The 12,581-nt window shown below is 44.0% G+C and overlaps 1 protein-coding gene across 2 annotated transcripts in view; it reads left to right on the top strand.

The window, feature by feature from the left end:
* The window catches only part of crim1 (cysteine rich transmembrane BMP regulator 1 (chordin-like)), a 116,763-nt gene that overhangs the window by 12,389 nt on the left and 91,793 nt on the right, over window positions 1–12,581 (top strand). For both annotated transcript variants that reach the window (XM_029729836.1, XM_029729835.1), the window contains exon 2: window positions 4,371–4,544. In XM_029729836.1, the coding sequence (XP_029585696.1) occupies window positions 4,371–4,544 (174 nt within the window). The remainder of the gene's footprint in view (window positions 1–4,370; window positions 4,545–12,581) is intronic.

Genomic DNA, 12,581 nt, shown 5'->3' on the forward strand with positions numbered 1-12,581 from the left:
CCACATAAATCATGCACTGATGTCAATAGGTTTCCAAGAATGTTTGAGTTAGGCAATGCCCTCATGAATTATTACAGAATTTTGGAAGAGAAGTTATGATTCTACATCTTCCATTTAAAAAAGAATACAGTAGTATATATCATGATAACAGACATAAGGCAAAAGTACCAAATCCTTTCTTTGATTCTCGCCTGTGCATCCATGGCCAAATATTTTATGTACACATGCAGTGTTGTGATGAAGGAATGTACTTCCTGCTGTATTTTTAGTGCTAGATGTTTAGATAGTGATGAGTCACATGTACATTGTGTTCTCAGACCTTGAACCATATATATTTCACAGACAACACAGAGCTCTTTTCAATAACTATAGTCAGTGGCCTTGAAGTTCTCATGCTGTACAAGCACTTGATGAAGTGGGCTTCCTATACATCACATTGTCAAGCAAGGCACAGCAAAGCCGACACATAGTTATCGACAATAATATACACATACTTTACTGTATCTGTCTGTCTACAGTCGTGGCCAAAAGTTTTGAGAATGACACAAATATTCATTTCCACAAAGTTTGCTGCTTCAGTGTCTTTAGATATTTTTGTCAGATGTTACTATGGAATACTGAAGTATAATTACAAGCATTTCATAAGTGTCAAAGGCTTTTATTGACAATTACATGAAGTTGATGCAAAGAGTCAATGTTTGCAGTGTTGACCCTTCTTTTTCAAGACCTCTGCAATCCGCCCTGGCATGCTGTCAATTAACTTCTGGGCCACATCCTGACTGATGGCAGCCCATTCTTGCACAATCAATGCTTGGAGTTTGTCAGAATTTGTGGGTTTTTGTTTGCGTACCTGCCTTTTGAGGATTGACCACAAGTTCTCAATGGGATTAAGGTCTGAAGAGTTTCCTGGCCATGGACCCAAACTATTGATGTTTTGTTCCCCGAGCCACTTAGTTATCACTTTTGCCTTATGGCAAGGTGCTCCATCATGCTGGAAAAGGCATTGCTCGTCACCAAACTGTTCCTGGATGGTTGGGAGAAGTTGCTCTCGGAGGATGTGTTGGTACCATTCTTTATTCATGGCTGTGTCCTTAGGCAAAATTGTGAGTGAACCCACTCCCTTGGCTGAGAAGTAACCCCACACATGAATGGTCTCAAGATGCTTTACTGTTGGCATGACACAGGACTGATGGTAGCGCTCACCTTGTCTTCTCCGGACAAGCTTTTTTCCAGATGCCCCAAACAATCGGAAAGGGGATTCATCAGAGAAAATGACTTTACCCCCGTCTTCAGCAGTCCAATCCCTGTACCTTTTGCAGAATATCAGTCTGTCCCTGATGTTTTTTCTGGAGAGAAGTGGCTTCTTTGCTGCCCTTCTTGACACCAGGCCATCCTCCAAAAGTCTTCGCCTCACTGTGCATGCAGATGCACTCCCACCTGCCTGCTGCCATTCCTGAGCAAGCTCTGTACTGGTGGTGCCCCGATCCCGCAGCTGAATCAACTTTAGGAGATGGTCTAGGCGCTTGCTGGACTTTCTTCGGCGCCCTGAAGCCTTCTTCACTACAATTGAACCGCTCTCCTTGAAGTTCTTGATGATCCGATAAATGGTTGATTTAGGTGCAATCTTACTGGCAGCAATATCCTTGCCTGTGAAGCCCTTTTTGTGCAAAGCAATGATGACAGCATGTGTTTCCTTGCAGGTAACCATGGTTGACAGAGGAAGAACAATGATTCCAAGCACCACCCTCCTTTTAAAGCTTCCAGTCTGTTATTCGAACTCAATCAGCATGACAGAGTGATCTCCAGCCTTGTCCTCGTCAACACTCACACCTGTGTTAACGAGAGAATCACTGACATGATGTCAGCTGGACCTTTTGTGGCAGGGCTGAAATGCAGTAGAAATGTTTTTTGGGGATTCAGTTCATTTGAATGGCAAAGAGGGACTTTGCAATTAATTGCAATTCATCTGATCACTCTTCATAACATTCTGGAGTATATGCAAATTGCCATAATACAAACTGAGGCAGCAGACTTTCTGAAAATTAATATTTGTGTCATTCTCAAAACTTTTGGCCACGACTGTATACACACACACTCAAAAATTTCCCCACACACTCTCAATGTCACTTTTATGCCCAAAGATGGACGTGAAAAACATACTGTATGCCAACACATGCCAACACTTCACAAAAGTCCAAAACACTCTAATCTATTTGGTTCCTGATGGGTGTACACACACACACACACACACACACACACACACACACACACACACACACTAATAAGAAGGGAGCTGGAGAAAAAGCACTGCCCTATCTCAAATGTACTGCATGTTTGCACTGCAAATATTACTTCATAATGTGGTGAGCTAGCTAGCTTCAAACAGTACTGTCCTCATTCAAGGGTTTTTATTTATTTTGACTATTTTCTACATTGTAGAATAATAGTGAAGATGTCAAACTATGAAATACCACATCATGTTGTAACCAAAAAAGTGTTAAACAAATCAAAATATATTTTAGATTTTAGATTCTTCAAAGTAGCCACCCTTTGCCTGGAGGTGTGTTGGGTCATTGTCCTGTTGAAAAACAAATGATAGTCCCACTAAGCGCAAACCAGATGGGATGGCATATCGCTGCAGTATGCTGTGAAACGCCATGCTGGTTAAGTGTGCCTTGAATTCTAAATAAATCACTGACAGTGTCAACAGCAAAGCACCCCAACACCAACACACCTCCTCCTCCATGCTTCATGGTGGGAACCACACATGCGGAGATCATCCGTTCACCTACTGTCCGTCTCACAAAGACACGGGGGTTGGAACCAAAAATCTCAAATTTGGACCCATCAGACCAAAGGACAGATTCCATTGGTCGTGTTTCTTGGCCCAAGCAAGTCTTTTCTTCTTATTGGTGTCCTTTACTAGTGGTTTCTTTCCAGCAATTCGACCATGAAGGCCTGATTCACGCAGTCTCCTCTGAACAGTTGTTGTTGAGATGTGTCTTGTTACTTGAACTCTGTGAAGTATTTATTTGGGCTGCAATTTCTGAGGCTGGTAACTCTAATGAACTTATCCTCTGCAGCAGAGGTAACTCTGCGTCTTCCTTTCCTGTGGCGGTCCTCATGTGAGCCAGTTTCATCATAGCGCTTGATGGTTTTTGTGACTGCGCTTGAAGAAACATTCAAAGTTCTTGAAAATGTTCTGTATTGACTGACCTTCATGTCTTAAAGTAATGATGGACTGTCATTTCTCTTTACTTATTTGAGCTGTTCTTGCAATAATATGGACTTGGTCTTTTACCAAATAGGGCTATCTTCTGTATACCACCCCTACCTTGTCACAACACAACTGATTGGGTCAAACGCATTAAGAAGGAAAGAAATTCCACAATTAACTTTTAACAATTGCATTCCAGGTGACTACCTCATGAAGCTGGTGAGAGAGAGAGAGAATGCCAAGAGTGTGCAAAGCTGTCATCAAGGCAAAGGGTGGCTATTTTGAAGAATCTCAAATATAATATAGATTTTGATTTGTTTAACACTTTTTTGGTTACTACAAGATTCCATATGTGTTATTTCATAGTTTTGATGTCTTCACTATTATTCTACATTGTAGAAAATAGTAAAAATAAAGAAAACCCCTGGAATGAGTAGGTGTGTCCAAACTTTTGACTGGTACTGTATATAGTGCGCTACTTTTGACCAGGGCCGTTATGACTCAAATGACTCAAGTCAAATGTAGTGCACTGTATACAGATGTAGGATCTTCATTTGAGCCAGTTTGCTACAGCAGGAAAATAATCCTGCAGCAGCAGGGATTGTGAATTATTATGTGGATTCTAATTAAGGGGGTTGATACATTGTTCATTAGGGAAAATAATGTCTGAAATTTCAAAGTGGAAATTACAAACTTCAGATGCCTTTTTATACCTCAAATACACTGCAAGTCTTAAATGTTTTAAATTGCAGGAAAGTTCTCCTGCAACAGGGTGATCAAATTAAGATCCTACATCTGTAAGGGTAGGGTGCCATTTGCGATGTTTCCACTGTCATACACCATAATGATCAATATTTCAGCTGAGGAGTTGACAAAATACAGTAACTGACCTTTATAGTTTCTTATTTGCAGTACATTCTTGGGGTATAGTGTGAGTACTGGTAACAATGTTCAGTTATGATTGTTGGAGGCATCATGAAAACAAATCTTGAATTGAGACATTTATGAAATGTTATATTGTTTACTTGATCATGGATTATGTACAGTATACTGTATGCTGGCAAACATAGATAATAAAACAAAAAGTTGATGTCCTTGATTTGATGTCATTTTACGTTGACATTGCCCTCAATGTACCTTTCTTCCTGATCAGACGAAAACTGGGACGACGACCAGTTGTTGGGATTTGAGCCGTGCAACGAGAACCTGATCACGGGCTGCAACATCATTGATGGGAAGTGTGAGTGTGACAGCATACGGACCTGCAACAACCCCTTTGAGTTCCCCAGCCAGGACGCATGCCAAACCGCTCTGAGGAAGATTGAAGGTATGATGCATATCAATGAATGTTTACAATTAAATATTAATGGTGGTCTTCTTGGTCCTGTATGGCTCAGTTGGTAGAGCATGGTGCTGGCAACGCCAGAGTCATGGATTCCATTCTTGCTGGGGCCACCCATGTGGAAATATATACAATCACTATTGAACGTCGCTAAATGGCCTATATGCTATGTTAAAATGTGCCTAGAAATTAATGAAAACACTTGGTATGCCAAGGTGACGTGTCAGTGAGCCATCATCAATGCTGTTTTGCTGATGATACCTTTTCAAATGAATGGTGGAACATTATTCCCAGAGGGGAACACATCCCGACACAACACCTCATTCTCTCTCGCTTGCATGACGCTGTTCAAAAGACCGGGGAGAGTAGTGCATGCATGGTCATGTCTCAGGTATCAAGCCACACGTACACAAGGTGTTTTTCATGCGGTCTTATTTGTGCATGTCGTCTACTGTTAGCTACCACCTGGATGGACACTTTGTTAGATGCTATGACTTTGAATAGATCGAAGTGAATGGGTACTTAGAATTCTGATCGGACTCGTACTGTACAGTTTTCATACACTCTTAGAAAAAAGGGTTCCAAAAGGGTTCTTCGGTTGTCCCCCTTTTTAGTTCCAGGTAGAACTCTTTTTGGTTCCAGGTAGCACCCTTCTTCAAAGGGTTCTCCTGTGGGGCCAGCACCTTTTGTGTAGTGATTTTCTGGATATTATGTATAGATCCCATATGTCTCTGCCAGGCTTATAGGATTTATTATTAGCAGAAATTAGCAGAAATTAACTCAGCTAATTGTTTTGTGCTTCGTTGTTATTCATAAATACTCAGACATAAATCAAGCTAAATGATCAATTCCCAGCTTCGTTTTTGAGGGTGGTAAGCAGCCTCCAAACTGATTACATTTCTGTCACTGAGTCATTATGCAGTGAGCAAATGCCACTCTTTCTTTGTAATGTTCCCATGCTTTGTTTTCAGATTCATCCTTTTCTGTTGTTCCCCCAGCATATTTAAAATGATTTTACAGAGTACTGCACTTTGAATAACAACACGGAAATCCCTGGCGCCACACAATTTTGTCATATATTTATCTGCTCTTTTGCTGCCTCTTTTTTCCATCCTTTTCTTTTTTGAGTGAGGTGTCCTGTTTGTTTAGTCGGATGTGTTTCTGTGACAGGTTCTCTTCTGAGATATTCAAAAAAACAAACAAATAAACACAGGATTCTAATAGGCCTATCAGAATGCAAATGTAGCGGAACTAGGACTGCAGTCCCCCATGGATACCCAGGCTGTATCTTTGTGTCTGCCGGTGTGTTTACAGTTCTCTGGCAGCAGATGGCCAATTAAAGCACCAAAATATAGGCTTGTTATGGCAACCAACAGTCCTAGCAACGGGGACGATGGCCCTTGTTGTTTTGTTGTGGCAGGTGTACCTTCAGTCTACTGCTGCTGTGCTGTGGTGGCTCTCCCTTTGAAAAGCACAGGTTCCCTCTCCACCGTGAAGATCTATGGAGTATAACTTTAGTACATAGAGGAGCTGTTGTTGTGATGTGTTCTGTTTTAAGGCCTGCCTGTCATATAGCCTGTCACTGTTTAGCTGTGGTGTTTTCTGTCACTGACTTTACCATGTAACTAACTGTGGCTTTGTGTAGTTGTTGTGTCCTGTCTGGCTGGTTCAGTTTTGTTATGGCTGGTGGATGGTGTTTTTATCATTGGAGGTCTGGGTCCTGTCTATGTGTGTGTCTGCTCTCTGTGTTGGCCCAGGAGATCCATGGTGTGTGTGTAGACTGGGCTTTTTGCTGCCATAACCACAGACTGAGAGATTACCATGAGTAAAGACTGGGATTATCATACTCAACAACATCACAGGTATTACTGATATTTCTCAGCATACCAATGAGCCTGGTTTTGTTTTTTGTGCAATGAAGGCAGACATCGTTTTTGCGTCCCAAGTGGCACCCTATTCCCCTTATAGAGCACTACTTTTGACCAGGGCCAATTGGGCTCTGGTAAAAAAAAAATGGTGTACTATATAGCGAAGGCAGTGTCATTTGGGACGCAGTCCTTAACTCCCTGACAAATACGAGGGTGAGAAAGATGAGGCTCCTATGTCATCATGCCATTTCCTCTTTTTCTGAAAATCATACACCACATGACCAAATGTATGTGGACAGCTGCTCATCAAACATCTTATTCCAAAATCATGGGCATAAATATGGAGTTGGTCCCCCCTTTGCTGCTATAACAGCCTCCACTCTTCTGGGAAGGCTTTCCACTAGATGTTGGAATATTGCTGCGGGGACTTGCTTCCATTCAGCCACAATAGCATTAGTGAGGTCGGGCACTGATGTTGTGTGATTAAGTCTGGCTCGCAGTCGGCGTTCCAATTCATCCCAAAGGTGGTCAATGGGGTTGAGGTCAGGGCTCTGTACAGGCAAGTCAAGTTCTTCCACACAGATCTCAACAAAACATTTCTGTAAGGACCTCCCTTTGTGCACAGGGGCATTGTTATGCTGAAACAGGAAAGGGCTTTCGCCAAACTCTTGCCACAAAGTTGGAAGCACAGAATCATCTAGAATGTCTTTGTATGCTGTAGCGTTAAGATTTCCCTTTACTGGAACTAAGGGGCCTAGCCCGAACCATGAAAAACAGCCTCAGACCATAATTCCTTCTCCACCAAACTTTACAGTTGGCATTATGCATTGGGACAGGTAGTGTTCTCCTGGCATCCGCCAAACTCTGATTCGTCCATCGGACTGACATATGGTAAAGCGTGATTCATCACTCCAGAAAATATGTTTTACTCCACTCAGGCCGATGCTTGGCATTGCTCATGGTTATCTTAGGCTTGTGTGCGGCTGCACAGCCATGGAAACCCATTTCATGAAGCTCCTGACGAGCCGTTCTTGTGCTGACATTGCTTCCAGAGGCAGTTTGTAACTCGGTAGTGAGTGTTGCAACTGAAGACAAAAGATCTTTACACGCTATGTGCTTCAGCTGTCCCGTTCTGTGAGGCTGTGTGGCCTACCACTTCGCGGCTGAGCCGTTGTTGCTTTTAGACGTTTCCACCACTTTCCACAGCACTTACAGTTGACCGGTGCAGCTCTAGCAGGGCCTTGTTGGAAAGATGGTAACCTATGACGGTGCCACGTTGAAAGTCACTGTGCCCTTCAGTAAGGCCATTCTACTGCCATTGTTTGTGTATGGAGATTGCATGGCTGTGTGCTCGATTTATATACCTGTCAGCAATCAATTGTGGCTGAAATAGGCGAATCCACACATTTTCAGGGGTGTCCATATACACTGCTCCAAAAAAAAGGGAACACTTAAACAACACAATGTAACTCCAAGTCAATCACACTTCTGTGAAATCAAACTGTCCACTTAGGAAGCAACACTGATTGACAATAAATTTCACATGCTGTTGTGCAAATGGAATAGACAACAGGTGGAAATTATAGGCAATTAGCAAGACACCCCCAATAAAGGAGTGGTTCTGCAGGTGGGGACCACAGACCACTTCTCAGTTCCTATGCTTCCTGGCTGATGTTTTGGTCACATTTGAATGCTGGCAGTGCTTTCACTCTAGTGGTAGCATGAGACAGAGTCTACAACCCACACAAGTGACTCAGGTAGTGCAGCTCATCCAGGATGGCACATCAATGCGAGCTGTGGCAAGAAGATTTGCAGTGTCTGTCAGCGTAGTGTCCAGAGCATGGAGGCGCTACCAGGAGACAGGCCAGTACATCAGGAGAGGCCATAGGAGGGCAACAACCCAGCAGCAGGACCGCTACCTCCGCCTTTGTGCAAGGAGGAGCAGGAGAAGCACTGCCAGAGCCCTGCAAAATGACCTCCAGCAGGCCACAAATGTGCATGTGTCTGCTCAAACGGTCAGAAACAGACTCCATGAGGGTGGTATGAGGGCCCGACGTCCACAGGTGGGGGTTGTGCTTACAGCCCAACACCGTGCAGGTCGTTTGGCATTTGCCAGAGAACACCAAGATTGGCAAATTCGCCACTGGCGCCCTGTGCTCTTCACAGATGAAAGCAGGTTCCCACTGAGCACATGTGACAGACGTGACAGAGTCTGGAGACGCCGTGGAGAACGTTCTGCTGCCTGCAACATCCTCCAGCATGACCGGTTTGGCGGTGGGTCAGTCATGGTGTGGGGTGGCATTTCTTTGGGGGGCCGCACAGCCCTCCATGTGCTCGCCAGAGGTAGCCTGACTGCCATTAGGTACCGAGATGAGATCCTCAGACCCCTTGTGAGACCATATGCTGGTGCGGTTGGCCCTGGGTTCCTCCTAATGCAAGACAATGCTAGACCTCATGTGGCTGGAGTGTGTCAGCAGTTCCTGCAAGAGGAAGGCATTGATGCTATGGACTGGCCCGCCCGTTCCCCAGACCTAAATCCAATTGAGCACATCTGGGACATCATGTCTCGCTCCATCCACCAACGCCACGTTGCACCACAGACTGTCCAGGAGTTGGCGGATGCTTTAGTCCAGGTCTGGGAGGAGATGCCTCAGGAGACCATCCGCCACCTCATCAGGAGCATGCCCAGGCGTTGTAGGGAGGTCATACAGGCACGTGGAGGCCACACACACTACTGAGCCTCATTTTGACTTGTTTTAAGGACATTACATCAAAGTTGGATCAGCCTGTAGTGTGGTTTTCCACTTTAATTTTGAGTGTGACTCCAAATCCAGACCTCCATGGGTTGATAAATTGGATTTCCATTGATTATTTTTGTATGATTTTGTTGTCAGCACATTCAACTATGTAAAGAAAAAAGTATTTAATAAGATTATTTCTTATCATTCAGATCTAGGATGTGTTGTTTAAGTGTTCCCTTTATTTTTTTGAGCAGTATACTTTTGTATATAGAGTGCATTTGGAAAGTGTTCAGACCACTTGACTTTTTCCATATTTTGTTTGATTTCAGCCTTATTCTAAAATTGATTAAATAGTGTTTTTTCCCTCATCAATCTACGAACAATACCCCATAATGACAAAGCAAAAAAACGCTTTTTTGAAATTTTTGCAAATGTATATAAAAACCCCCGGAAATATCACATTTACAGAAGTATTCGGCCCCTTTACTCAGTACTTTGTTGAAGCACCGTTGGCAGCGAATACAGTCTCGAGTCTTCTTGGGTGTTATGCTACAAGCTTGGCACACCTGTATTTGGGGAGTTTCTCCCATTCTTCTCTGCATATCCTCTCAAGCTCTGTCAGGTTGGATGAGGAGCGTTGCTGCACAGCTATTTTCAGGTCTCTCCATAGATGTTAGATCGGGTTCAAGTACGGGCTCTGGCTGGGCCACTCAAGGACATTCAGAGACTTGTCCCGAAGCCACTCCTGCGTTGTCTTGGCTGTGTGCTTAGAGATGTTGTCCTGATGGAAGGTGAACCTTTGCCCCAGTCTGAGGTGCTAAGTGCTCTGGAGCAGGTTTTGATCAAGGATCTCTCTGTACTTTGCTTTGTTCATCTTTCCCTCGATCCTGACTAGTCTCCCAGTCCCTGCCGCTGAAAACATCCCCACAGCATTATGCTGCTACCACCATGCTTCACCGTGGGGATGGGTGCCAGGTTTCTTCCAGACGTGACGCTTGGCATTCAGTCCAAATAGTTCAATCTTGGTTTCATCAGACCAGAGAATCTTGTTTCTCATGGTCTAAGAATCCTTTAGGTGCCTTTTGGCAAACTCCAAGCAGGCTGTCGTGCCTTTTACTGTGGAGTATCTCCGTCTGGCCACTCTACCATAAAGGCCTGATAGGTGAAGTGCTGCAAAGATGGTTGCCCTTCTGGAAGGTTGCCCTTAACCTTCAAATAATATTTTTGCAGGAATCTCCTTGCGAATGATTTTGCCGTGTGGCAAGCTCTAAGAAGAGTTTTGGAGGTTTCCAACTTCTTATATTTAAAAATGATGGAGGCCACTGTGTTCTTGGGAACCTTTAATGCTGCAGAAATGCTTTATTACCCTTCCCCAGATCTGTGCCTCGACACAATCCTGTCTCGGAGCTCTACGGACAATTCCTTCGACCTCATGGCTTGGTTTTTGCTCTGGCATGCACTGTCAACTGTGGGACCTTATATATACAGGTGTATGCCTTTCCAAATCATGTCCAATCAATTTAGTTTACCACAGGTGGACTCCAATCAAGTTGTAGAAACATCTCAAGGATGATCAATGGAAACAGGATGGACCTGAGCTCAATTTTGAGTCTCATAGCAAAGGGCCTGAATACTTATGTAAATAAGGTATTGCTGTTGTTTTTTTAAAATACATTTGCAAAAAATGCTAAAAAAAAAGTGTTTGCTTTGTCATTATGGGGTATTGTGTGTAGATTGATGAGGAGAAAAACATATATAGTCTAATTTAGATTATGGCTGTAATGTAACAAAATGTGGAAAAGGAGAATAGGTCTGAATACTTTCCGAATGCACTGTATAGTGTACTATTACCATGATGCTTGAATATACAATGGCTGCGTTCTAGGCGGACTACATTACAGTTACCTGCCTGACCTCAGAAGTCCTAGGTGTTTTATCATATCAGCTAACCCTAAGATTTCGCAATCCGATGCAATGTGGTCTGCCTTGAATACGATCAAAGCCTTCTGGGTGCACACAATAGCAGCTATGTCCTTGTAAAAGATAACCAATCTGACTGATGTAAAAAAAGTATCTCTGCACATATGTATAATATGGCAGGAATGTAAAGTATGCATGTTGTCCTGAGTTCATTGAACAGATAAATCAAAAATAATCTGTGCGGTATATCTCCACTCCTGGTGGGTTGTGATAGGTCTGATGACCTCTGAAGGTGGGTTGTGATAGGTCTAATGACCTCTGAATGTGGGTTGTGATAGGTCTGTTGACCTCTGAAGGTGGGTTGTGATAGGTCTGATGACCTCTGAATGTGGGTTGTGATAGGTCTGATGACCTCTGTAGGTGGGTTGTGATAGGTCTGATGTCCTCTGAAGGTGGGTTGTGATAGGTCTGTTGACCTCTGAAGGTGGGTTGTGATAGGTCTGTTGACCTCTGAAGGTGGGTTGTGATAGGTCTGATGACCTCTGATGGTGGGTTGTGATAGGTCTGATGACCTCTGAATGTGGGTTGTGATAGGTCTAATGACCTCTGATGGTGGGTTGTGATAGGTCTGATGACCTCTGAAGGTGGGTTGTGATAGGTCTGATGACCTCTGATGGTGGGTTGTGATAGGTCTGATGACCTCTGTAGGTGGGTTGTGATAGGTCTGATGTCCTCTGAAGGTGGGTTGTGATAGGTCTGTTGACCTCTGAATGTGGGTTGTGATAGGTCTGTTGACCTCTGAAGGTGGGTTGTGATAGGTCTGATGTCCTCTGAAGGTGGGTTGTGATAGGTCTGTTGACCTCTGAAGGTGGGTTGTGATAGGTCTGTTGACCTCTGAAGGTGGGTTGTGATAGGTCTGATGACCTCTGATGGTGGGTTGTGATAGGTCTGATGACCTCTGAATGTGGGTTGTGATAGGTCTAATGACCTCTGATGGTGGGTTGTGATAGGTCTGATGACCTCTGAAGGTGGGTTGTGATAGGTCTGATGACCTCTGATGGTGGGTTGTGATAGGTCTGATGACCTCTGTAGGTGGGTTGTGATAGGTCTGATGTCCTCTGAAGGTGGGTTGTGATAGGTCTGTTGACCTCTGAATGTGGGTTGTGATAGGTCTGTTGACCTCTGAAGGTGGGTTGTGATAGGTCTGATGACCTCTGATGGTGGGTTGTGATAGGTCTGATGACCTCTGAATGTGGGTTGTGATAGGTCTGATGACCTCTCACGGTGGGTTGTGATAGGTCTGATGACCTCTCACGGTGGGTTGTGATAGGTCTGATGTCCTCTGAAGGTGGGTTGTGATAGGTCTGATGACCTCTGAAGGTGGGTTGTGATAGGTCTGATGTCCTCTGAAGGTGGGTTGTGATAGGTCTGATGTCCTCTGAAGGTGGGTTGTGATAGGTCTGATGTCCTCTGATGGTGGGTTGTGATAGGTC

Source organism: Salmo trutta, chromosome 33 (genome assembly GCF_901001165.1).
Source record: "Salmo trutta chromosome 33, fSalTru1.1, whole genome shotgun sequence".
Lineage (NCBI taxonomy): Eukaryota > Metazoa > Chordata > Actinopteri > Salmoniformes > Salmonidae > Salmo > Salmo trutta.